This window comes from Lissotriton helveticus, chromosome 2_2, assembly GCF_964261635.1.
Source record: "Lissotriton helveticus chromosome 2_2, aLisHel1.1, whole genome shotgun sequence".
NCBI classification, from domain to species: Eukaryota; Metazoa; Chordata; class Amphibia; order Caudata; family Salamandridae; genus Lissotriton; species Lissotriton helveticus.
This window is the reverse complement of record NC_136060.1, coordinates 389,447,801-389,474,781: the sequence shown is the minus strand read 5'-3', so window position 1 is coordinate 389,474,781 and position 26,981 is coordinate 389,447,801. Positions and strand designations below refer to the sequence as shown.

The following is a 26,981-nucleotide window of genomic DNA, read 5'->3' as shown; positions in this document are numbered from 1 at the left end:
GGGCATTGAGAGGAGCCTGGCAGGGGGCATTGAGAGGAGCCTGGCAGGGGGCATTGAGAGGAGCCTGGCAGGGGGCATTGGGCAGAGCCTGGCAGGGGGCATTGAGAGGAGACTGGCAGGGGGCATTGAGAGGAGCCTGGCAGGGGGCATTGAGAGGAGCCTGGCATGGTGCATGGAGAGGAGCCTGGCAGGCGGCATTGGGAGGAGCCTGGTAAGGGGGCATTGAGCGGAGCCTGGCAGGGGGCATTGAGAGGGGGCATGGAGAGCAGCCTGGCAGGGGGCATTGAGAGGAGCCTGGCAGGGGGCATTAAGAGGAGTCTGGCAGGCGGCATTGAGAGGAGCCTGGCAGGGGGCATTGAGAGGGGGCATGGAGAGGAGCCTGGCAGGGGGCATTGGGAGGAGCCTGGCAGGGGGCATTGAGAGGAGCCTGGCAGGGGGCATTGAGAGGGGGCATGGAGAGGAGCCTGGCAGGGGGCTTTGGGAGGAGCCTGGCAGGGGGTATAGGGAGGAGCCTGGCAGGCGGCATTGGGAGGAGCCTGGCAGGGGGCATTGAGAGGAGCCTGGCATGGGGCATTGAGAGGGGGCATGGAGAGGAGCCTGGCAGGCGGCTTTGGGAGGAGCCTGGCAGGCGGCATTGAGAGGAGCCTGGCAGGGGGCATTGAGAGGAGCCTGGCAGGGGGCATTGGGAGGAGCCTGGCAGGCGGCATTGAGAGGAGCCTGGCAGGGGTAATTGAAAGGAGCCTGGCATGGGGCATTGGGAGGAGCCTGGCAGGGGGCATTGGAAGGAGCCTGGCAGGGGGCATTGAGAGGGGGCATGGAGAGCAGCCTGGCAGGGGGCATTGAGAGGAGCCTGGCAGGGGGCATTGGAAGGAGCCTGGCTGGAAGACGAAGAGCCCCATTGACTCTGAAAGTGGCATGTCTGAAGCCCACGAGGCCTTGTCAGGGTTATCACCACCCTTATGCCCGAACCCCCAGTTTATTGCAGAGCCGCGCGTGCTTTGCCAGAGTTTTCCTGTTGCATCCTAGGTGAATTGCTGCCCCTGGCTTTACTCACACGAGAGCTAAAGCAAATGCGCAAACAGTCCTTTTCACATACGCATTCCATAGAATTAGGCGTGGGGCTGTGTCGCCGCAGACTGCTGTTTGCACAACAGGGGCGGAATGGTTCTCTTGTTGACTGGTCATTACAACGCAATTAGCTCTAAGTGAACCTCATTATTCAACCCAGCTGGAGAGGGCGCTACAAAAACAGTTTTGTTGTGCCTTGGTTGATACTTTTTTTTTAGTTTATCAAATTCACCATCAACAAAAACAAAGTGAGATTCTCCAACAACAGTGATAACAAAATGGCCGCCCTTCCCCGGGCGCGGTGTCCACCAGGACGATAAAGCAAAAAACGTCTGGTTCCGAGCGGTCCCTCCTCTTTCCTACAGTATTAACAAATGTCTGCTTTGATGCAGTAAACGCCGACATTTCAAGGTCAGCCGAATTTAACAACCACTGAAGCACTTGACCCTTTTAAAGTCATTTTCGTCCCTTTCACCATCGTGCACTTTATGTTGTCAGTTGTGGCTAATGGATAGCTTAAATAGTCCTGCCAGTTTATAAACATATTTGGCTGTCTGTACAATTGCATTTAAATGCTCCTGGGGTCAAGGGTCAATATTGAGTAGATAGGCAGCTGGGCGCACGGGTGGAGCCGTTCAGCTGTGTGGCTGGGAGGTGGTGAAAACAAGGAACTGTTCCCCATCAGCTCGGCATTTAACACCCTGACCGTCTTCGTTTCAATATTTCCTAATAATAGTTCTTTAGAACAGCCCTAGAGGCACCGGTCCAAACAGGTGTCCAGTGGAGACTTGTCTGTTTTTTAGCTTGACTGCAGGAGGGCAGTATAGCTCAGCGTGTTCATGCACATCGTGTAGAGACGTTTGAGTAGGCCATAGGCTTGATATTTAGATAGCGCCACAGCCTACTCTCTTTTATCCCGCTGACTGGTGACATGCTTTTGACACAGGCCTGTTGGAAATTAAAGTTGAACGTTTACAGGGTAGAACAGAATTTAGATCAAAATCTTACATGTGATGCTTGACTCCAGTAATCTGCCCTCTGCCCTCTGTGTAAGTGTCTCTCTTCCTTCTTCCTCTCTCCCTCTATTGCTCCCTCTTTCATTTTTCCACTTTTATTATCTGTTTTATCAGCCTCTTTGTATTTGCCTCAGTATTTCACCCTCAAGCAGTACTGAACGGATAGATCCACCGCCACCTGAAGCAGAAAGAACCTTTGACTTCGCACATGGACGTGTCATGAATTTTAGATAAACAGTAATTTGCCCCACAGTAACTAGACATCAGTATTAAGACTAAAAGAAAGAAGCGCCTTGCACAGTAAATGGAAATGCCGCATTCAGCCATGAGAGTGGTGGTGATAGTCGGTTCTTGCTGCATCTGGCACCTTTCGAAGAGCATCATTTTTGAGTACTTCGGGCCACTCCGCTTCTTAATGGAGTTCATTGCTCGAACGAGAGTAGTAAAATGAGATCCACACTTTTGTTTGAATCTGGAATCGATTTGTGTCTGAGGGGCTCATTGGAAAATAATCCATAGTAAATGGAGATTAGAGGACATTAACCCCTTCGACGCTCATCACGAGCTCAGCTCGTCATGAGGTACACCTCACATACGCTCATGATGAGCTGAGCTCGTCATGAACCGCGGGTTTTTTAAAAGTTCAGCGCACAGCGGGAAAATGCGCAGCACGGATGGTGTTAAGAACAGAAGGCTCCCAAGGGCCCTAGCTGTGTTACGAGGATGCACGAGACGCATCGTGGTGATGCGAGTAAGACTGGTGTATCTGCTGCCTTATGCAACCTGTGCAAAGCAACACCTGCCCATTTTAAGCAGCGGAACAAGCCTCGCTAGGCTGCTCATATATTCAACAGTGTATTTCTATCTCTGTCACGACAGGCCCCTTTCTCGTGATGCTTCTTGCTTCCATCTTGAAACGCGTAGGCCAGGATACAGCCTGTGAATATTCTGTAATTGTTACATTGCTGAGCAGCACCGAGCTTAATTTAACAACCTTTGGCCAACCAGGTAACTGAACAGAAAGGGACCAGGGTCTCTGAGGTAATGTGGGGGGCAGCTGTGGTTCCCCTTTAACCGCAGCTCCTTGTATGCAGACGGGCTCGAGGCTGAGACCTACATTCACAACTCGGACCTTCTTAACCCATTGCTCAGTATTTCTGGCTCCAATGCTCTGAAAGTGGGAGCATTGTTCCCCTGAATGTGACGAGTTATACTTTGCAGCGCTGTTTCTTAACTCAGTGTGGCTCTTAACCTGTGGTCGAAACCAGCATTGTGCTCAAGTCGTCTGCAGGCTGCTAGGCCACAGAGCACTTCTTTCGAAGTACACTCGGAGGGTTGGGTGCCTGCCTCTCCATGCTCTGTCCCTACTTCTTGAAATGCTGCTTTCACCACTCCTCTGGCCCTTCTCAGATATCTCCTTCACTACGCTGTTACCACATCCAAATATCTCCTTTTATCCCATCTTTTCTTCTGTTCAGACTTCTGCTTACCAGTCGCTCTTTTACTTTCCTTCTCTAAGTGGAAGAGACCCTGATTTTTGCAGTTTGTCTGGCAACAGTAGCTTTCCCCAAAGGGTGGGAAGTATGGTTTCTATATCACCAAATGTAGGTATCTGCAGCACCTGTTCACTGATGTCCTCATTCCTCACCCAGAAGTAGGATCCCTGTGTGTTATCTGTGCACCGTTTCTCTGACCTTATTCCATGCTTTCTTAAACAACAGCGCCTCTCACCCCTTATTTTTTTCCTCCATTGTTCTTCTCTATTTTCCCTGCATCTGCTCTCTCTTTGTCTCCGGTCTGGTACATTCTTTCCCAATCTGTGCTCTGATCCTTCCATTTCTTCCCTTTTTTACATCTGGGTCATGCTTGATCACTCTTTGCTCTTCCTAACTCCCTGATTTGCTTCTCTTTCCCTATTGAGTGGGAAGTATAGTGTATATATCACCAAACTCAGAAACAATCTCCATGCCAAGTTTTTATTCTTGTTGAAGAAAGGGAGGAGAACCGTAATAACAAGCCTGGCAGTGACATTACACTGACGAGTCCCAAATAGACAACAGGATGTCGCTGATTCTTGAACATCTTTAACATACGTCTGAATAGCCTGATAGTCTCTTGGAGTGACACTTAATTTAGAGTGTGAGTTTAGTGCGAGTTTTCTCTTGAAATCCAGAATTGCGAATGAGGGTGATCCTCTGATAATTTGCACTCCCCCATCTTGTACCGGGAACATCCTTTACGACGCAACTATTACCCCACACTGCCATTACAATGCGGGGATTACAACGAAAGTCGTTACAATGACTTTCTCTGGAGGGCGCTATCCAACACCTTCCCTACTATCCACGGGGACTGGAGTTGGAATAGAAAATTAAACTATTCCACTATCCAGCGCCCCCAACGCAAGTCGTTGTAACGACTTGCGCTGTAATCCCCGCATTGTAATGGCATGTGGGGTAAAAGCATGCGTTGTAATGACATACAACCTCTTGTACAGCATCCTTTGGTGTAAACCCTTAGTACAAATCTGTGGAGCATGTTTAAGGGGGTCCTTTTCAATGCAGATGTAAACAAATTTGTATCATCCTAGCTCTGGAAAGTTTTTGGGGCTCTTAAAGATTTGCTGAAGATTAAATAATGTCTAGAAATGAAGGAACAGAAGTTTACCCTGCTTTATTTCATCTGTCACTTTTTTAAATGGAGAGGTATACTGTGAAATGCATCAAGGTTTTCCGTTTAAAAACCTTGTGTTGTTTCCTCCTCCAGATTCTCCGTCATCCGGTGATGACGAAGATGATGATGAGGAATCTGAAAGTGGAAGTAAGTGTCCAGCCATGAACTGCTAAACTGTGCAATGTCTGTTTCTGAAGTCTTAAGCGAGTAGAAATGCTTGTGTAGCGCCAATACGCTGTTTCTTCTCTGTCCAACTCCAGCATTTGTTGACATCACTGATGTCCTCATGCCTCGCCCAGCTTTAGGATCACTGTTTGTTATTCGTGCACTTCTTCAGAGTACCTGCCAACTTACAAATGAATGCCACTGTATGAGTAGGGCCTCATGCTGAAATCTACAGGCACTCTGCCCTGCACCAAGCACCCAGGCCCCTCGCCCAAAAATTAAAACAAAGGGTCATTGAGGCTATCAACAATGACTTGCGGTGTTTTCACACCACCTAATGGACTTCGGCTGGTTACTGCCTCCGAAAACGACCTGAAAATCCACTGTTTGTGGTGGTTTTCAGCTCGTTTTCCCTGCCACTGTGTGATTTCGGCTCCTCGCAGTGTGACCGCGTGAAGGGAGCCGGAAAAGTGTGACACACAGTTTCACCGTGTGAGTTGGCAGGTCTGCTTCAGGCTTATTACATGCTTTTTTAAATGACGGCACCTCGGAGTCTTTTTTCTCCTATTTTTTTCTGTTTTCCCTGGATCTTCTCTCTCTTTTGGTATCCCCTTATTTACTATTTTCTCTTTCTCTCTGGTCTGGTCCATTGTTTCCCACTCTGTATGCTCTGATCCTTCTCTTTGTTCCATTATTTCCACATCTCGGTCATACTTGCTCACTCTCCACTCTTCCTAACTCCCTGATCTATTTCTTTTTCTCGTTCTCTTTGCTCTTTAGTCAAGCCTATCCTTCAATGTTTTCTGATGGCTTCTATCTTCTCGTTCTCTTCTCTCTCTAGTCAAACCGATCCCTGCATGATTTCTGATGGCATCTGACATCTCTGTCCTCTTCTTAATCAGCTCCCTCTGTTCATTCTGGTCTACCTTCCATTTATTCTCTTCCTAGTCCAGCTCATTTTTGCCTGCTACGATCCTCCCCAATTTCATCCCATTTTTCCTACTTTTCCTGTCCGGTCCAACCCATTCCAGATTGCTCATCTTTCATGATCTCGTTATATTTTCTCTTCTCTTCCTCTGTTGTATGGCCCATACCTGTCCTGTCTAATTTATTTTCTTTCTAAGGTTTGTCTGTAACCCCTCCCACCACCCTGCCAGCACCACTCTTCCATTCTCCTCTTTCTTCTATCTGCCCTATTGCATACTATACCCTTGGTATCCTCGCAATATCTGCTTCTGCTTTGCCTTCTTTTCCTCCTTCTTGTAGCGCCAAGTGAGCCAGAATACATTATATTTACACCCTGTTTGGAAAATTACACTATGGGTGTATTTGATTAGCTGTCAGAATAGCTTGTTGAGAGCTGAGTGTGAGCTTTTGTTGGATATTTTGTGAAACAAGCTGTATATGATTTACTAAAAATGAAGAAATATGTTTTGTTTTGCTAATTACTGTTTCATTTTTTTTATTGATGGTTATCTGTGGAATTACTTTTATTGCACTAGCTATTGGAATAACTGTATCTTACTGTTGGACCAGCACTGATTCATTGTATAAAGTGTGTGAAACGTAGTGTATGGAGAGCTTGTATCTCGCAGGAGGTGATGGGTCGCCTTCCGCCAAATTGGGCATCTTAAATTGATTCAGTATCCTGTGGTAGAGAGGTGGGTGGTGAAGCGAGCACACAGCAGGTTTGCCAGAGGAAGGCCAGAGATGGCTCAGAGGTGTGCTTTAAGCACTGGTGAAGCAGGAATTAATCTGGTATTTAGGAACCTTTTCTTACAACCTTATCTTGTCCTAAGAATGGTCAAAGAATGTTCCCAAGAAAGGTCTTTGCGAAGGTCTGCATTTTTAAGAAGCCGCCACTTTTAACACGGCAGAGTTAACTATTGTTGTTCTTATCTGCTAACCGATGGTGATGAGAGTATTGCAGCTTTATTGCTCTTTCATAATATTCAGGAGATAGAAACATGGTACGGGAGGTGTCTGTCTCATCCCTTGCTTCTCTTAATCTCAGTGTGTGTGAAATTTGTATAATTTGCTTTCGCTAAATTACATGAAATTTGGGCAAAATTTTGCGAAATGCAGATCTGTCATTAAACTGAACAGAGATCCGCTCCTCAGACGAGCATGGCGTTAGGACCCGGGGCCCCAAGGACTGCGCAACCTCCTGCACACAAGTCTCTATGGCTCCTTCTGAGTCATGTTGGGGGACTTGCTTCACAGGTCGCGAAGCTGGTGATAGGAAGTGGAAGTGACTTGCGCGGTTTGCTTGTCACCTCCACCCCTGCCAAGGCCTATTTAGGCCAGGCGGACTCTCGCCACCTCCTTTTCTGCAGTGGCCATCGCGGAGGGAGATTCTTGTGTGCTTGGACAGGTCGACTTACCCACCCATCACTCTTCTATTTAAAGACTGGGTGAAAGAGTTACCTCAAAGATTGCTTCTCGTCACCAGGGGGGGTCTTCATCTCACACTTCTTAGAGCAGCACTGGGGGTGGGGACAGAAATCCAGATTCCGATAAAGGATGTTTGGCTTGCACTGTAATTAACTTGGCCCATTTACTGGCACTGAACTGGTGACTTGTCATTGACTCGTTTGGGTCTGCGGGTGTGTGGTCCAGACTGGGGTCTCCGAGACCTATATCTTGAGCTCCACAACGTGGTAGAGCCCATCCAAACACAAGAATGCATCTTGATTGTTGGAAAAGCCCAATGTTGAAGCATGCCAGAAGTTGTGGGTTAGGGCTATTCTTTCCCCTCACAGAGGGATCTTTATTCAATTAGCTCACTATACCATTTGGGTATTATATACTTTGCTAGTGAAGAAGGATTAGTGAGCTTTGTTGCTTCTCTCCCCACTATTGTGATACACATTTTATTAAACCGATTTGAAGGGAATGCACATTCAAAACTCATAAAAAAGCTTTTGTAAAAATAAAAAAGTACATAAATTGTAAGATACACATGCCATGGTTTAATGTCTCGTTTAGAGTCAGCACAACATAATAATTCCTGTCCTTCCTCCATCCTCATTCAGTTATGTGAGCCCATCGTCAGACTCCTCCCCAGATCCTCACTGCACCTGAAAAAAAATAAAACCTGGGCCCGACTTGTGACTGTGAAGGTCCTCCAGAATTTTGATTACTCCTCTCCCCCGAAAGCAGGAGCAAAGGCCACTCGGATGCAAACCTAAGAATTACCATGCCAGAATCATCACCTGGATGACCCAATGGCACCCGACAGAGAGCAGTCTTGTCAGCTGTGCCATAACTGGGTCCTCTGTTGCTGACCACATCTCTCTTCATCCCAAGGGCCCAAGAATGGAGCCCCTATCCACAGAGAGGACCAGAAGCAGGCGTGGAAGGGCCCACCCCAGCCATCTGTAATTAATTGAGGCTCCAAACCACCGCCTTAATGTCCATATAGTCAATTGTATGAACATATTTTATGTGAGTTGTCAAGGTGACCAGAAGTCTCACTGCCAACAATGAGCCCACCCTGCCCAAATATACAGCCAAGAGGACCAAGCAATGTGCCACCAAGACCATGACGCTAAGAACAAGCAAACAGTGAAACAGTAATTGAACACCTGCTCCGAACCTAAAGTCAAAGGTCAGAGTGGGTGAGAAAAATCCAAGCTCACCAGCAGCTTCCAGCCAAAAAAACACCTGGAACGAAGGGCCTACAGAGAGGAGCAGCTGTTCTGGGTTCCCAGCAAAAGATGCTGTCTGACTCTTGGCCCCAACCTTTTAAAGGTTGTCTAGGCTTGTCCACAAACCCTTCTGGCCGACCCAGCACCCTTTCGACCCAGTGACTTTCCCCAGAAGCCACGTTTTTTACTGTCTGGCATCCTTAAACAAAGGAGTGACTTTTCACCCCGCCTACGGCCCCAATGCCATACAAACCCCAATGCCATACAAACCCCCGTGTTGAGATCATTCCTATTTTGCTGCACCCACCCCATCGAGGTACAACTTCAAGAATTTCACCTACCACTTTTGACAAAAATTGCTTAATCCTTGTCTGGTGAATCTATCAAATCTACTTTTGTTCTGCTACCTCCGAAAAACGGGCAGACTTACAAACGAAATTTAAATTTAGCCCTTTTGTAGTTAAAATTCCTACACATAATATTAATGGAAACACGTAGGTTTAAATGTTTAAAGCTGTTAAGACTTAGAGATGTCATTGTTACTTATGGGTCATGTTTTATGCCTTAGAACATTACCGCCTCTACTAGCTGAGTTTTAAGTTAAAGACTGCTAGATATCAACAGCTTGTTCGTATACAGTTTGTACATAAAAATTGATGGTGTTCAGATGATCCTTAAATTGCATCATTGATTCTTCCTCCAACATTTGCTTCTGTGATCTTTATGGTCTGTTTGCGTCTCTTGTAAATTCCCACCCAGGACTTCCGTTATAATGGCCCTGGTACTTTTGGGGCTTACACGCTTCTTGTCCAGTCATTGGCAGTCATTGGGTCTTCTGCTTTGAATCTTTGATGGATTCACTTGCATTTGAGTAATCTCTGCTTGTCGGAATTGTGGCAGCACTTGACCCTCCTCCATCCTCCACATTGTAGCATGAGTGCTACTTTTAGGCTCGACAAGCGGGAGAGAGAGTGAATTCTCTTACGTCACTGGATGCTGGTCTTGGCAAGGTGAACAGACGACATGGTGGCTCTTCTGGCTTTCCCTTCTCCCTATCTAATTAGGATTCCTCATAGCATCTGTGATTGGAGCATTGGAAGCCAAATGTGCGTCATCTGGATGTGGCGGGGTTGGCCAGGGGATGCGGCCAGTGGCTAGTAAACTTTGAGAGTTTGGGAGCGCTTCTTTTATGTTCCAAAAATGTGATTGGCCCATCTACCACCTGCCTGGGCGTATTGCATTGTTTCTGGTTGCATTTATACCATACAGGATAATCACATTGCAAATTAGGCAAAGTAAGATTTGGCAGGTTTCTCTATATGTAAAAATAGTGGTGGATTTTGTCGCAGATTGTGCTGTTTTTATGGTCTGTCTGGGCTGCGAAGCTGTCGCCAGACAATTATGTGTTACCAGAGAGGGACTTTGGCTACCGCCCACATGTTGGGAGCCAGGAGTACATATTTTGTTTGGGTAGGAGTTGGGTGCTTTCACAAAAAAAAGTGCTTGCCCTACACACAGCTGTGATCATTTTGTTTATTTGTCCAGCTGCCTGTGCTTTAATTTTCAGGAGCACACATATGCCATTGTAATGCTATTAAAGTGTCTTAGATAGCTAGATAATTCATGGCATTTTGCTCTGGCAGCAGCACAGATGGAAGGAGGGCAGTCATTAATGTGCGTGGATTTTAAAGTCACTCACAAGTCGGTCTTGTTGCCAATTCTGATTGATAAAGGGTTAATTAGTATTTGAGATCACGTCTTGAGAAGGAGAATCTCAGTCGCCCATTTTGTGCTGCGGTTTGGCAGAAAAAAAGTGGCATAAAATTTACACTGGATACCTCCAACGACGCTGGCATTTCTGCAGCCGAGGAATCCCCTACAGAATGTCTTTTCATAACCAGCCTCCAGCCTGGAGACTACATCTTTCTTCTGAAGAGGGCTAACGTTGCAGCAAAGTCTGCCAGTGTGTCTTAGCACTGCCGCCTAGTGGCCTTCCACAAAAAAAACTAGCAGAATTGGACCCTTTCACATTGAAACCAGAGGTGAGAATCCCAAGAGATTATACCTTCGGATCAAAAACACCACCTTGATGGAGGCGGCCAATTCAAATGGCTGCCAGCCCTCCCGGCATCTCATCTATTTGCTGTTCTGTTATTACTGGCTCTGAAGCAGAACCAGGATGCTGCATTTTGTATGTTTCTTGTGTTAGTGTGAAGCCCCTGCTGGCTAGTCCGGAGTGCCCTTCAAAGAGACTGCTTTTAAATGGGCCTCTGTGCCTGGTGTCTACCCACAGCAGCACCCATGGTCTAAATGGTCTTGATTGTCCCAGCAAAACAAGGCCTGTGACTGGGCCATCGTGCCGGCGGTCTGCTGATGGCCAACCCAGAATATAGAGTGTTCCTTATCTGGCAAACGCCCTCTCCTAGTCCAAAGCCCCCTCAAAGGCATGAATTGGAGGGGTGTCATTGGCAAGCTGGTGGCTCAAAGGTCTGTTGATCTCACATCAGGACTTGCCCAACATGTTACCAGATAACTTCGTGCTAACCTTTTCCATGCGTCGGACGGCCGCCTCTTGCGTCCCATTTTAGCGCCTGGACGCCTGAGGGCAGCTGTAGCGCTTTATAAATTTTATTTTCATTTCATCGTTTCGAGCAGCTATAGAGGCGGATGTCGGAGGCATTAATTGCTGATGTAAAATTTTAACTTGTGGCAGGGTTGTTGAATGCTAATGGTATCTCTCTTGAGTGGAAAATTTCCAGTTCAGTGTTCTTCATTATTTACAGTTGTTATTAAATAGTGAAGTCAAAAATGTGGCCAATAGTTTCATGAGTAGATGGACTATTGTCAGGGAGGCTAGAAGTCCTGTCCGAGCTTCCTTTCTTCAGTTCAGTTTTTTTTAAATGCATCTAGCTGTATGGGATGGCCCTACCATTGTGTGATTTAGAGTTGTGTTTTGTATTGTAGAATTTATTTCACCAGAAAACATCGAACAGGTTCCTACCTCACGGATTGAACTCCAGCGACCCATGCATTTAGCCAAAGCCATACCCAAGACTTGATTAGACAAAAGGAGACGCACTGCGTTTTATAAAGCTCCTAATTAAATATACCGCTGCACAATTCTTTCAAGGCCAGAGCGTGTTCACATTTACTGCAGATAACCATCAGTTGAGTAGGGCTCTGCCAAAAAGTGCATCTCTCTTCACATTCTTCATGAAGGCAAAAAAGGGGGAAAGTTAAACTGAAAAAAATAAACCAACAAAAGCAATGACCCCTGCCCTTGTGTGTACTCATGGATTGAGATAAATGTAAAATGTGTAGCTGCGTTGACCAGTTACAGAGCCAACGCTGAATGTAAAATATGTGCGCTTTTTGATCTGGGCCCTAGGAAAAACGTCCTTTTTAGGCCCAGGCAAATAATTTGTTCTTTTTCATTATCCACAAGAGGCCACAGAAACACTGTGCTGTTTGAAGTGTTTGAAATCTCCACTTAAACTCTTGGCATGAAGAGAGAATTTTGTCGCATTTGTTTGCAATTTTTTTTTTCCTTGGAAATGACATTAACGTTTAGTTGTCCCCCTCGAGCATTGTAACTCTCAAAGCTGGTCCGTTCTTTCGCAGTTTGCTTGAATTTCTCTTAGAGTTGTTGACAAAAAAAGATGTGTGCCCTTAACGGCATCTTAAAAGAAGATGATTTTTGGGTTGAATCTGTGTACAAATCTCTAAGGAATAGGTTAAGTCTAGCCCCTGGTGATACTCCTCCTGCCAGAGCAGAAGCTCTGACAATATGAAATGATATATCAGAAAGAAACTCAATTTGCGTTTCCATAACCTCCAGGAGAGCGGAAAATTCTGTACTCTCCTCTAATGCTTCTTGAAATCTGAAAGAGGGGATCAGAAAGCGTATGGTGTGCTCCGCAGACTCCGGCCATCAAAGCCAAATGAAAACTTAAATAGGCCTTCCTCAGGGCATAGTCAATTCTTTTTTTCTGTGGCATCTTTCAAAATTGTGTCCTCTGTCATTGATATTCCCCTCACCAAACTTCCCACTATAGAATTCACTGATAATGCACCAGGAAGCTTAGTGACCATTTCATTTGGGTATAGTGTTTGCATGAACTTGAACAACAGTCTTAACTGGGTCCTGCCATTCATGGAGAACCACCTCCATAGCTCGTGGATGAATCGGAAGATCCATCTGAGGATCATGAAGAAACTTCCTTAGAAGAGTCTCTGTGTAAGTCACGGCTTCCTATATGTACGGGAAGGAATGCAGGGTAATAAGTCCTTTCCTAAATATTTGCTCATTTGTTACTCACGGGAGATCTCCCATTCCCCACTGTCAGCATCAGAAGATTCTGATTGAGATTCCGCTTCAGACTTATTACTTGTTGCTTTTTTTGCCATTTCAGCCAAGGTTTCTAATATCAATTTTTTAATCTTGGCCTCAGCTGAAAATTCTGAAGATTTCCCCATATTGTAGGAGAAGGATATCGAGCAAGAAACAAAGTGGAGGGAGTGTGAGATCTACGATTCTTCTCCTTATCGTGTTTCCCCATGGCACAGAAAATGAAGCAAGAGAATGGTATAGCAAGTTCACAGCTTAAATTGAAAATGCTTACCTGTTCCTGCCGAGGCGCGATATCTGGGGGATTTGCCTCGCTCTTCTGCCTAAACGCAGAAAATAAAAATCCACATTTACACGAACCATCCACTTTGCTACACTTGCGCATTCATCAGCTCTGCTAGTGTCCCTTCTTTGGCAGGCTGACCGGAGGCATCTCCATTGGGATTCTTCCACGTAGGATTCTTTTCAACTCCTTTAGTTGTACAATTAAACTAATTCTCCCCAAGGCCCAGTTTGGAGAGAAACTTTGCCATGTTAGTAGCTAAAGTTCCAAGCGTTGCAAGGGCCCTTAAAAGCCCTCATGACTCCAAAGAGCGGCAAAGAGAGAGGTATTGGAAAAAGAGAAATACACAATGTGGCCCAAACCTAGACAGGACCTGCGTTTTTGATCCTAAAGTCCTCATCTCAGAAAGAGACAGAAAAAAACTGGAGGATGGTGAGAATGTATTTATTTTTATTTAGAAGTTTTCTATAGCGCTAACAAGACCCGAAGGTATCAGAGCGCTTCACAGTAGTGGGCATGAAAAAGAGAACAACATGAAACAAACCCAATAAAAGCAATCGGCGAGAGACAATTTGGAAAGAAGAAAAGTTCGGACAGCAGGGCTTCTCGGTACTGGATTCAACAATACCGCATGGATTCTGAGACATTTGCAGCTCCAAGTTATCCATAACCAAGGGAGCGGATAAGGCACAAGGATTTAAGTTGGCTCTTGAATTCTACATAGGACGGTAGAGTTCTGATGTGCGGGGGGATGGCGTTCCATATTTTGGGGGCATTTCCTGAGAAAGAGCAGTCCGCAGTTCTCTTCCTTCTGGCTTTTGGTAGGATGAGCAGCAGGGAATTAGAGCTTCTCAAATTTCTGGCTTGGCCTGCTTTTTTGAGCTTGTTAGCCAGGTATTCCGGTTTGCCGGTGTGGAGGGCCTTGTGGGTTAGGCAGGCCGTTCTGAAGGTACTTCGCATTTCCACAGGGAGCCATTCGAGTTCTTTGAGAGCCGGGGAGATGTGATCATATTTTTTGCAGCCTTTGATCATTCTTGCTGCCGCGTGAAGTGTTGTTTTTAGTGGAGCCAGGTGCGATTTGGGGATGCCTGTTAGGATTGAGTTCCCATAGTCCAGTCTTAATAGAACTAGAGATTGCGTGGCTAGTTTGAGGTCCTTGTTGGGAATGTAAGGTTTAATTTTGTTCAAAAGTCTGAGGTTGGAGAATGCGCTTTTCGCCGAGTTCTTAATGTGGTTTGTCAGGGTTAGTTTGGGGTCTAAGGTGAAGCCCAGGGATTTAACGGAGTCGGCTGGCGTGAGGTTACCCTTGAGAGCATGGATCGACTTTAGCCACTCGGTGATTTGAGGGTTATCTTCTTTGTTTGAGATGAGGAGTGTTTCTGTCTTATCGTGGTTGAGTTTCAGGTGATTCTTTGTCAGCCAGTCTTGAACTTCATTTAGGACATCGTTGAGTCTCTGGATGTCTTTAAGAGAGGAGGTTTCCAGGTAAATCTGCGTGTCATCCGCGTAGAGGTGGAAGTGGATGTTGGCGTTCCTGAGTAACTTAGCGAGTGGTTCCATGTAGATGTTAAAGAGCTGGGGGGAGAGCACTGATCCTTGAGGGACACCCTTGTTGACTTGCTGGGTATCGGAGGTGAAGTTCTTGATTTTTATTAGTAGCGAACGGTTGTGTAAAAAGGAGTAAAACCACTTGAGAACTACCTCGCCAAGGCCGGCTCTTTCTTGAAGAGTCATGATGAGGAGCTTGTGGTCCACCGTGTCGAACGCTGCTGAGAGATCAAGGAGTATGAGGAGGCAGCACTTGTCAGCGTCAAGAGATCCATGGATGTCGTCTATGATGTTCAGCATCGCGGTTTCAGTGCTGCGGCCTTGTCTGAAGCCAGATTGGAGGGGGTCCAGGAGATTGATGTTGTCCAGATGTTGCGTCAGTTGCAGGAGTACACAGCGTTCAAGTGTTTTCGAGAGTAAAGGGAGGTTGGATATTGGTCTGAAATTGTTCAAGTCAGTTGAGTCGAGACCGGGTTTTTTCAGAAGAGGAGTGACTTGTCCCATTTTTAGACAATCGGGGACCACACCGCTTTGTAAGGAGCTGTTTATGATTCTTCCCCAGATGGGCGCTAAGGTAAGCTTCATTTGTTTGATTAAAGATGGGAGGATGGGGTCTGAGATGTGTGCTGAAGGTTTGGAGGTCGAGATCAGCGCGATTATCTCAGTTTCCTGGACGGGGCGAAAGCTTAGCCAGGGGGAGGGAAAGGAGTCGGATGGGAGTGCCACTGGGGAGGCCGAGTAGCTCTTCTGGAGGTGTGGGTTGTTGATGTCTAGAGATAGTTCGATTTTTAGGACTTTGTCGTTGAAGAAGTTGGCAAAGTTGTCACAGAGTTCTTTGGAAGCCTGTAGGGTTGAGGGCAGGGGCTTTGTTGTTTGTTGTCTGATTATGTTGTAGAGTTCTTTGGGTCTGTTTTTGGATTTGACCAATGCCTCGCTGAAGAAGCTGGATTTCTTGTTTTTGATATGGTTGTTGTACTTCCTACGGGCTGATTTTAGTTGAAGGCGGAGAATGGCGGTTGGGTTGTTTCTCCACTTTCTTTCTTTGGTTCTCAGGTTTCTTCTTTCTGCGTTGAGGTCCGCAGTGAACCAGGTTCTGGATGGAGTGGCTCGGCTTCTTTTGAGCTTTAGAGGGGCTAGATTGTCAAGTATGGAGACTACCCCCGAGTTATAGTGGTCGACGAGGTCGTTGGTCGAGAGGTGCATTGTGTTATTTGGAAGAAGAGCGCTTAGTTGACCTTCCAAGATGTCTTGGGGTACTTGGGAGAGGTTTCTCGACCATTTAGGCGGGTCTTGCGGAGGTTTAAGCGAGATGATGGGGTGATTGATGTGGAATAAGATCATGTGGTGATCTGACCAGTCAACTGGTAGTATGTGGTTGACCGTGATAGAATTCTTTTGGGCAATGATGGCATCCAGTGTGGCTCCTTTGTAATGAGTCTCCTCAGTACAGTGTTGGGTGAGGTTGTTCTCATCAAGGAGGCAAGATAGCGATTTGATTAGAGGGTTGTGGGTCTCATTCCACCGGATGTTCAGGTCACCAAGAATTAAGTTTTTGGAGTCGCCAAGTGTGTCTTGTGCAATCAGGTTTGAAAGTTGTTCTCCAAACTCGTTGTTTCTGCCCGGGGGGTGATAGAGTAGGTGGCACAGTAGAGAGTCGTTGTCTTTTGTCTTGATGACGGTGGATAGGCATTCAAAGGAGTCATACTCGAAGGAGGAGGTTTCTGTGATGCTCCAGCTGTCCTTGTGGATGATAGCGACCCCACCTCCTCGTTGTTTAATCCTATCTTTGGAGATGAGGGAGAAGCCGGGTGGAACCAGCATGTCTAGGCAGGGAGGGGATGTCTTATTAAGCCAGGTCTCCGTGAGGAACGCAACGTCAATGTCATGTGTGAGGATGGCTTCGGCTAGGTCCGTTGCGTGTAGTGAGGCCGATCTGCAGTTGATTAGGAGGCAGTTGGTGAATTTCTCCTGATTACTGGTGGTTCCCTCTTTAGTCTCTCTAGGTATAGCGGTGAGGACTGGTAATCTCTGTGTTTTGACGATGGGTCGGTCTTTCCGGTGACCTGTGATGACTTGAATTTTGGATTTGGGTGACTCCGTAGGGGAGGAGTCATAGGTGGCGGCTAGTAAGGCTGCTTCCCTGTCTGACATAGGAGCTTCTGGTCTAGGCGGCCTGGCGGTCGGGTGATTTGAGCCCACTGGAGTGGGAGAAGGAAAGCCTACTTGTTTCACTCAATGAGTGGGCTTTCTTTCTCTTCAGAATGTCTTGTTTCCCGTCTCATGGAGGTGGGGTCACATCATTAGTAATGACTGGGGCGAGGGCTGTAGGGTAACGTTTAGTTATTACTGTTTTTCCAAGCTGGATTTGCGGATAAGGGACACATTTTCTCGTTCGTTATTTTTGGCCTTCGTTCCACAGTGCTGTTGTGGGTAAAGGTTCATATCACTTGAAAGCAGCCGCTATCAAACACTGCCCCCTAGAGGAAAGAAAGGGTACATTCCACACCATTAACATCTGCCGTGTAAGATTAACTCTTTGCTAAGTAAGATAAACATTCTGGCAGCCCATTCCTCCCAGTGGGTTCCATTAAAGTCATGGTTTTCATTTAAAGAAGTGGATTTGGGGCGCAGTAGAGCACTGTCTTAAGCATGCCTTTATTAGTGGCCTCGAAGATTTGCAAAGGAGGACGCTGTTAGTGGGGTCTAAATCTACAATGAATTGTCTGCAACGTGTTCCTGTGTTCAGGACATGGTTTTCTTTTTCGGAGAATCAGACCGATATTAAGTAATGCAGGCTTTTGTTTTGTCCTTCACATGTTTGTACAACAGGCTCAAAGAGGGTGGTGTATGGGGGAGTCAGAGTGGAAAGGACATGACTGGGGCAAGAGATTGAAGAATGAGCACTGGTTTTTACACCCCCACACACATTTCAATACAGAATAAAATGCATAGCAAATCTCAACACAACCAAGTACTGTGAGCACGTGGGTGCACACTGGTGTACGCATACGGGAGCACGAACATACACACAATTACTAGAGCATTGCCACAGAAGGCCCTGAGGCACACCCACACAGACTCGCACCTCCCTGCACACTGCACCGCAAGCACAATCTCAGACATGTAATGTAGTTCCTCTGGTCTGTCTGCAAAAAGACCATTTTGTAGCTGTTGTGTAAGTAGGTATGTCAGCTCTGCTTGCCGGGTAGTCCTTTCTGATACCAGGCCTGTTGTGCTAGGGTGACCGGAGTTTTAAAACCCAAAAACCGAGACTTTCTTCAAACTAGAAATAGGACTATAATGTTCAATCGACGTGACTAACGTGACAGCGGTCACCAAAATAGACAACAGAAATTCAGGCAGTGAGGGGAATTAAATGGCAGTTTTGCAAACAGTATCAGAGGTGCTAGCTAAATTGCGTTCTGCCAGGGGCAGTTAGTTAATCCAGCGCTGGAACACATGTAAATCTGCCTCTTTGGAGATAAATCGACCCTCTCTAAAGATGCATTTGTAAAGCCGGTAAGTCCCAACTTTGTGACCTATTGGCTTTGCTAATGGTTTTTAGCCCCCTGCACACCATCCGCGATACTATGCAACATTGTTTAAATACATTAAAAAAAAAGTGTACGCGACTCCTACCTCAGTTTGTACGCATGTGCGTACCTTCAAAAATGCTGTGGCCGCGTTTTTTCTTTTTTTTTTTACTTTTAGTTACCGATTTGAATCAGGTCTGTAACTAAAAACAAAGTAAAACACACACACACATTATTTTTTATCATTTTTTTTTAAGTGGGGTAAAGTATTGTGAAAACCGTGACTGTAATGCTCACTGTGTGTGGGACCCCTGGCCACCGTGCCGTGTGCACGATTATTACTTTAGAAGACCCTCGTAATAAACGGAGTCCATACAATGTAGTGGTGTCGCGCGCCAAGCACTGCTAGATCTGTGCCATTTATCGCTGTAAAGTTCCACCCCAAATGAAATGCAAATTAATTTCTTTAATTGCAGCCGGCTGGTAATTCATAGCTTGGCGGCTGTTCTTGCGGTGAGTGTTGCAGGAGCGAGCGAGACGCACACGGGTTTGAGATGATTCGCGTCGCCCTCCGAAAGCTGTGTTTGTTTTGCCCGGAGCCTGGGCTGGCAGCAGCGGCCCCGTGGGGCGCCGAGGGCTCTCTGTGGAGCCTTTGAAAGCGCCCGGTGCCAGGGCCTCTGTCTGCCGAGCTGGGCCCTCGTGCTGGGCGGGGATTGACGGGCCCTTTCACCGTCTCGGGCGCCTAATCTGCGGCCCCAGAGGCGGTAATCTCCCCTCGTCCTCTCCAGTACCCGGAGACCACGCGGGAGGAATGTGGATATAGTGTCAACGCTGGTCACGGCCCGGTTCATCTTTTTTTTTTTTTTTTTTTTTTTAGTGTTGCGTGCATGAACCCGCTATGCTTACGTTGTTCGTTTCCAACGGTCATAGAGTTCTTTATCAGGTTCATATTTGAATAATTTTTTGGGGGAGGGGGCGCTAACGGCCGAGCTGTTGGCATTGTAACTGGGGACCAGGTTCGAGTCCCGACTTCCTCGTAATATCCTGTGATTCTGGACAACCCCCTTGGGAGTGAACATGTGCTCTACAAATGTGCCTGTTCTGTTATCTGTACATACACCAGTATAAAGGTTGAACACCATACAGCTGCTGTGTTTATTTCCATCTCTGCTTCTTCTGCCCCATTCAGGACCCCTAACATAGCCCCTCCCGTGACAAACAGACTCAACTATTTAGGCCCCCTTTTTTAAATGAGATTTTCTTTAAATGTGGGCGCTATGAGCTGATTCTGCTATATCACTTGGTTGGAAGTGCACCTTTCTATGACAGTACAGGTAGACGTCAGTGATAGAATAGATGCAAAAACATTTCATTCTGTTCCCAGGAGCCAGTAGTTCGTTAGTTGGTTAATAGCACTGAACCCATCCATATATGATAAAAGGGTCACATTTGGGTTCTAGACAAACAGATGCTTCCTTGAGTGCTTGCAGCAATAACTAGCCGTTCAACAAAGCTTAACTAGCTTTGTTGAACGGCTAGATATTGCTGCAAGCACTGAAAGAAGCATCTGTGCAGTACGGTACTCGGCTTGCAAAGTTTCACTAGCTGTAACCTTCCACTACTGGCGGTGCACATTGAACCTTTCCCATGGCCGCTTTCCTTTTGAGTTATATCTTTTTGAAATTAAGGGCCAGATGTAGGACACCAAATACCGGTCGACCGGTATTTGTTTTTTCAGATGTAGGGGGCCCACATTTTAACGATTCATTAAATTTACCGATTTGGTAAAATACCGAATCGGTAAATTTACAGAATCGGTAAATCTAGATGTAGGTGGCACCTAAAATAGTGCCACAGGCCCTTAAAAATTCGTTATTTTTCATGGTCAATAACGAATTCCTGTGTACATGCACACCTGTGCCATGTGACACACATACATGCCCTTAGTGTCACATGGCACACAAATGTAATGTAATGTAATGATGTCTTGTAAAGCGCATGAATCACCCCACATGGGGTATCTCCGCGCTGTAGACCGCTGGGGAACCCGTCCTGGCTTTCCCTGTGAGATGGTCCCTACTGGGTATCTCCAAGGTGAAACCAGGCATCCCCGGCGTATGTGGGGGGCCGTTGTGGAAATGAGGCAAGCTAATGCCCAGAGTTGCCGAGTGTGATCCCTGGTTAGAGTAGGCACCGAAGCGAGAATTATCGAGTCCACTGACCCTGGTCCACGACCCTGCCGCGTCGGGAATTGAACCCTGGTCCCGGGCCGTCCTCTGCTTCCGGGTCTGCCGCCTCTAACCGGTGAGCCACACCATTCCACTAACCACAAACCAGAATCATGGGTGCAACAGGGTGTCAAAGTGACACCCTGTCCCCCTTGACAATTCGGTAATTTTACCGAATCGGTATTGACATTGATTCCTATGGGCCTCAAGGCCCATAGGAATCAATGGCAATTACCGATTCGGTAAATACCGAATCTTACCGATTCGGTATTTTTTACAGATTTTTTTTACCTACATTGGATTTACTGAATCCTAAATACCGAATCGGTAAAATTCAGTATTTATGAATCGGTAAATCCAATTTACCTACATCTAGCCCTATGTTCTGTTTTGAATTGACCTCCCGTTAGAACAGTTGTTTGCACGGCTTCCTTGCAGTGTACGCAGTGCAGATGATGGAGTGCCTGCTGCTGGGGTGGGTGCACTTGTGTCTGTCTGCATTTGTGTGAACTAGTAGTTGCAGGTTTTTGTTCTCCGTCACCCTTCCTGTGAATATACTGTTGTATAATTATTATTAAGCGTGAATAAATATAAATCTGTGTATGTTCGTCCATAGAAATATTCTAACCCCTGCTCTGACATCTTATTCTGAGGAGCTTCGTAGGCGCCTATGCATATATAGCTCCATGGCATGGTTTTGATGCAGTTGCCTGGGTTTACTGTCCAGTATGTTCATCAATAGATGCAGTCTGGCTTTGGTCAACTCAAAATCATTGTTTCCTTTTCTGATTTATCCTGCTTTCTATCGTGTTCACTTTTGAGAACCGAAGACACCTGTATTGATTGGGTGGAGTGGCTGAGTTGTTAACTTTGGAAAGTGGAGACCTGGGTTCGAGACCTGCCGCTGGCACTTGAGCCACAATTTTGACGCTGGGCAAGTCGCTTAATCGCATTGGAAATTTGTGTGACGGAATGTAAAATCTCATGCATATATGGAAAATCACACTCGACGTACACTTAAATTATTTCCTAGTGCTCCACAGCTAATTTGCAATATATATTTTTACATTCACACACCGTACCAATACAAACATAAAATGTTTTTAGTGAAAGCAAAAGCTAAAAAAAAGCCAATCTTTAATACTCAAAGCCTGACCAAAGGCCAGATCCATATCAACACTGAAAACATGGTTCTCTTTAGGTGCACCACAATTCACTCGACCAGAATGGATGGAGAAGAAACTGCTCGCAGTGCCTGCAGCCAATACGGTGCGCTTCCGATGCCCAGCTGAGGGAAAGCCAACGCCATCCATCACCTGGCTGAAAAACGGCAAGGAGTTCAAAGGCGAGCATCGGATTGGGGGCATTAAGGTAAGAGTCACTCACATGATTCCTTTTCCACCATCTTAGCTGTTCTTGTTGCTGATTTACCAGCAGTGTAGTTGCTTCTAACACGTTTTTGTATATATTATATATATAGTTATATAAGTGACTTATGCTGATGAGCGACCTTTTGAAGATGTTTTTCTCACTCATACTGGTTTCTGCTTTTCGTGGGCTCTAACAACCTGTTGTATCTAAAGGTGATTTCTCTTAATTACACAAAATGAAGGACTCTTTTTGCCAGCAGTTGTAATTTCAGGTGTCGTTTCTAAAGGTACTTGCAACTTCGTGTTGCCAATACTTTGATTAGGTGAGTGTGCGAGGGAAGGCCACGGAAAGTGTATAAATGTGTAGATTAATGGTGTAAATAAGGAATAGTAGCGATGAGTGTTCGACTTGGTAGATATGATCTGTGGGTGGGTTGAGTGCACACAAATTCGGAGGAGGGATAGGCTTTTTTTTTTTTTAGATTAGTGAATAGATGGATTTATAAGGAGATGTATTGGTGCCCAACAGGATGAGTAGTGGCTTCATTTATGATGAGTAGGATAGATGGTTGAATAGGTTCAAGAACGTATGGATGGACGTATATATATACTGATCTTAGTTTAAAAGTTATTGTTTTCATTTGTTTGGTTTTTATGATATTTTAATTACAGATTTTAGTCTTGGCAAAGGTTGAAGTAGAAAGAAATGTTGCCAATGTGGTCTTGTGACCTGGGAGTACTACATGGTTCGAGTTGGTACTTGCTATGTTGCAGGATGGGAAAGGACAACGCTATTGCCCAGACAAACCAAGTTGGAGAAATCCTGTGTGGAATTTTTTATGGCAGCATCATCTTGCTTGGTATTTGATGTAGATGTATGTGTTATCTTTGTTTCTCACTTCTCAAGTGTATGTGGGTGTGTGTATAGGAAACAAAGTCAAGTCCGATCGGACTTGAATTTTTTCACACACATATATAAATATATATGCAAAAAGAAGCAGAGAACTCTGGGCAGTTCTCAAGTTTAGGTGGAAAGCAGCTCCTGTTCAGAGCACTCTCGAAACCAGCGACACTCTAGATCTGCTTACCTCAAATGTCTTCTGTAAAATGACAAAAGTCATAGGACCCGGACCCCCCAGCAATGTCCCCGCCTCCCCCTGACTAACATGCACACCCACATAGGAATCACCAAAGAGATTTTGCGTGGGTATAAAACGGCCATGTTTAATCACAAACAATCCATAAACATGACAGGCAAATAACATGCATACGTGATAATTACAATTCACACTTTTAATAATAACATTTGTGATTTATTTATTTTATTTTATTTTGAAAGTTTTATATAGCGCGAACAAGATCTTTGCAGATATCAGAGCGCTTTACATAGAGGGGTACATTAGGGAACATAGTCAAACCAGTAAAAACAGAGGAGCTTACAGTACAAATAAATGAGGGCAAAGACAATCATGTAAATCAGTAAATCAATAATACAAGTAATGCACATATGCAGCGGTATCAAACAAGTAATACAGTTCTGTGCATAATCTTAAGGAGACCGAATTAATAGTTCAGGTGTATTTTGCCATGAGGATAGCTATCACTTCTTTCTTAAAGAGTGTAGTGGAAGAGATGAGCCTAGTTTCGGGGGGGGGGAGTGAGTTCCAGATTCTGGGTGCCATTCCTGAGAAGGAGCGTTTATATGTTTTTTCCTTCCGGAATCTGCGGGGTTTCAGCAGAAGATTGTTTGTGCCTCTAGTGTTTCTAGCGCCGCCAGAGATTGTCAACTTCTGGGTCTGAGTGAGGTAGCCGGTAGATTTCAGGTGTACCGCCTTGTGGGTCATGCAGGCTATTTTCAGATGTATTCTGGCTTCAAAAGGCAGCCAGTTCAGGGATTTCAGGCCAGGGGAAACATGAGAGTGCTTTTTTGACCCAGTGATGAGCCTCGCTGCAGCATTTAGAGAGGCTCTTAGGGGTGCAGTGGTAGTTAGTGGGAGTCTGCAGAGGGCGGCGCTGCCATATTCTATTCGAGGGATGACTAGTGCTTGTACTGCGGTTTGGAAGTCATTGGCTGGTAGGAACGGTTTAAGTTTCCTCAGGGTATTTATTTGGAAATTCGCTCCCTTGGTTGCCTTGCTGATGTGTTGCTGCATGTTTAGATTGGTGTCGAGAGTTATGCCTAGAGATTTTGCTGAGTCCACTATGGTGGGTTGGACATTGAGTGCCGTTAGTTGTTTGAGCCAACTTTGAGTGGTGGAGATCTTCGCCGGAGGTGAGATCAGAAGGAACTCCGTTTTCAGAGCATTGAGTTTGAGATGGTTATCGGCAAGCCAAGATTGGGTGCTTCTGATCGTTGAGTTCAGGAGCAAAATGTCTTTGGGGGATTGTAGTTTGAGATATAGTTGGGTGTCATCTGCGTACATGTGAAAGTGTAAATTGGATTCTTGTAGCAAGGTGGTGAGAGGTTCCATAACTAGGTTGAACAGAGTTGGGGATAGGGAGGATCCTTGGGGGACGCCCAGTGTTACAGGTATTGGCAAGGACATCAGGTTGTTGCTCTTGAATTTCTGCGACCTGTTGTGTAGAAAGGAAGTGAACCACTTGAGAACAGTTCCAGATAAACCCATTCTTGTGCTTAGTAGTTTGAGTAGTTTTTCATGTTTAACGGTGTCGAAAGCTGAGGAGAGATCAAGAAGGATGAGGAGGCAGGTGTCGTTTTGGTCTAGCATTTGAAGTGCGTCGTCAATTATGTGGGTCATAGCAGTTTCTGTACTGTGTCCTGCTTGGAAGCCTGATTGATGAGGGTTGAGGAGATCAAAGTGTTCAATGTGTTTAGTCAGTTGTAGTTGTACTCATTTTTCCAGTAGTTTGGCGAGAGTGGGGATATTAGTGATGGGACAGTAATTGTTCAGATCAGAGGGGTCTGCCGTAGGTTTCTTTAGTAGAGGTGTGACTTGTCCAATTTTAAGAGAGTCAGGTATGGTTCCTTGTTGAAGGGAGCCGTTGATAATTTTAGTCCAGAGTGGGAGAAGCAAAGGGGCAAAGTCTTTTACAGCGTTAGCCGGAAGGGGGTCTGTGAGGTGATTGGATGGTTTCAAGGTGCTGAGCAGTTTACCAATTTCCTCTTCAGAGTATGTACCAAAGGATGACCATGTAGCATTGTTTTTAGGTTCACTGGGTGCTATGCAGTGGGGTTTGGAGTAGAGGCTTGCGTCAATGAGGAGATCGCTCTTTATGTTGTCAGTTTTTTGGATAAAGAAAGCGGAGAAGTCTTCACAGGAGGGAGCTTCGGGCACAGTGCCGAGTGGTTGGGGTTGTTCCTTGGATTGTGTTTTGATTAGCTCAAACAATTTTCTCGGACGGTTTTTTGCTTGGTCGAGCTGGAGGCTGAAGAAGTCTAGTTTTGAGCGTTTTATTTTCCTGAAATAAGCGTTTCTCTTTTTCTTCAGCGTTTTTAGGTGCAGTGCGGAGGGAGCTGATCTCCAGGTGCGTTCTGCCAGTCGCATATCTCGTCTATCCTCATTGAGACTTCCATCATACCATGGGTTGGAGATTTTAGTGGAGACTCTTTTTAACTGCAAAGGTGCAGCCTCATTTATTATTGAGGTAATAGCGTTGAGGTAGTGGTCAGTCAGTGATTGTACGTCCTGAGCGCCGGGCGGTGGTATTAGGAGATTGCAGCTGTTAGGAGGCAGAGAGCTTGGGTTGAGTTTTTTCATGTCTCTTTTCCAGACTTTGGGCTTGGACGTTTGAGCCGGGTTAGATTTAACTTTTATATTGATGAAGAATGTGACAGTATGATGATCTGACCAGTCACAGGGTTGGATAGACTCGAGTTGGATAGAGTCCTCTTTGGAGATGATAAGGTCGAGGATAGAGCCTTTCTCGTGGGTCGGGCTGTTGCATATTTGGGTGAGGTCAAGGGCATTGAGGAAACTTTTAAGACTATTTACCACCGCGTCATTGCGATCATTCCAGTGGAGGTTGAAGTCGCCAAGGTAAATTTGGGTGAGCTGCCGTCCGGAGTTGGTTGAGATCATATCCATGATTTGTTGGGCAAAGATGAGGTTGTCTCTGGGTGGGTGGTAAATGCTGTGTAGAGAGCATATCGGTTTACCCTCACTGATAATGTCGAGGCAAATGTATTCACAGGATGTTGGGGATGCTATGGTGGTGGATATGCCTTTCAGAACGGATAGGTTGTTCCTATAGATGCATGCGATTCCACCACCTATTTTGCCTGGCCTGTCAAGTCTAATTATGTGATAATTGGGTGGGACCAGAATGTCCATTATAGGTGACGAGGCTTCAGTTAGCCATGTTTCAGTCAGAATGATTAGGTCAAGGTCCAGCGATAAGAGGAGAGCAGCGATGGCAGCGGAATGTTTCGAGGCCGATCTGCAGTTGAGGAGAGTGCATTTGAGACGGGGTGCGTTGAGACGGGGTGCGTTGAGGGCGGTAGAGGGTTCTAGGGAGAGAGGGACTTTTCTAAGGTTGTTGGGGTTGGAGATTCTGCTGTTTAGTGTGGGGTGTCTAAGGGAGTTTGAGTGTATCGTGGGAATGGTGAGGTGTGTGGTGGATGAGTCATTTTGGGGGGTTGGGTCATACGCACGGAGGAGAGTGAGTGTGTCGAGGTCAGAAAGAGGGTTGCAGGGGCGACGAGGGCGGTTGTTACGATTGCTAGCAGGGATTGAAGTCCAGTGTGGGGTGGGGGACATGTTGGGAGGGGAGGTGGAGGTGGGGGTGGGGGTGATTGATCTGTTCCTCATGCCCCCCAGCACCAAGGGGGGCCCTCGGGCTCGCATCTCGCAACTGAGCATCCTACGCTAGGTGCCGTGCACCTGCCCCTTAGAGTGGTGGGCCCCAACCTCTGATCCTTGTCCGCCATTACCAGGGCCCACCCTCGACCACCAGGCTGCCCAGGGACCAAGGAGGCTCGAAATCTGTCGCCCTAGCCTCCCCAGCCGGTGGTCACTTCTTCCCAGCGGAGAGCTTACCGTCTCCCCCCTCAGTGCTGGCCTATGGAGTGCGCAAGGCGGACTCCTGTCCATTGTGTTAGTCACTATTCACTGATCGCAGGTCTCATTACCGCAACACGC

The 26,981-nt window shown here is 46.2% G+C and overlaps 1 protein-coding gene across 10 annotated transcripts in view; it reads left to right on the top strand.

Annotated features, from left to right (window-relative positions):
* FGFR3 (fibroblast growth factor receptor 3) overlaps positions 1-26,981 on the top strand; it is a 125,031-nt gene that overhangs the window by 52,442 nt on the left and 45,608 nt on the right. For 7 of the 10 annotated variants that reach the window (XM_078678615.1, XM_078678614.1, XM_078678613.1 and 4 more), the window contains exons 4-5: positions 4,851-4,904; positions 21,714-21,883. In XM_078678615.1, coding sequence (XP_078534741.1) covers positions 4,851-4,904; positions 21,714-21,883 — 224 coding nt within the window. The remainder of the gene's footprint in view (positions 1-4,850; positions 4,905-21,713; positions 21,884-26,981) is intronic. The other 3 variants (XM_078678618.1, XM_078678616.1, XM_078678622.1) reach the window with 1 other exon arrangement.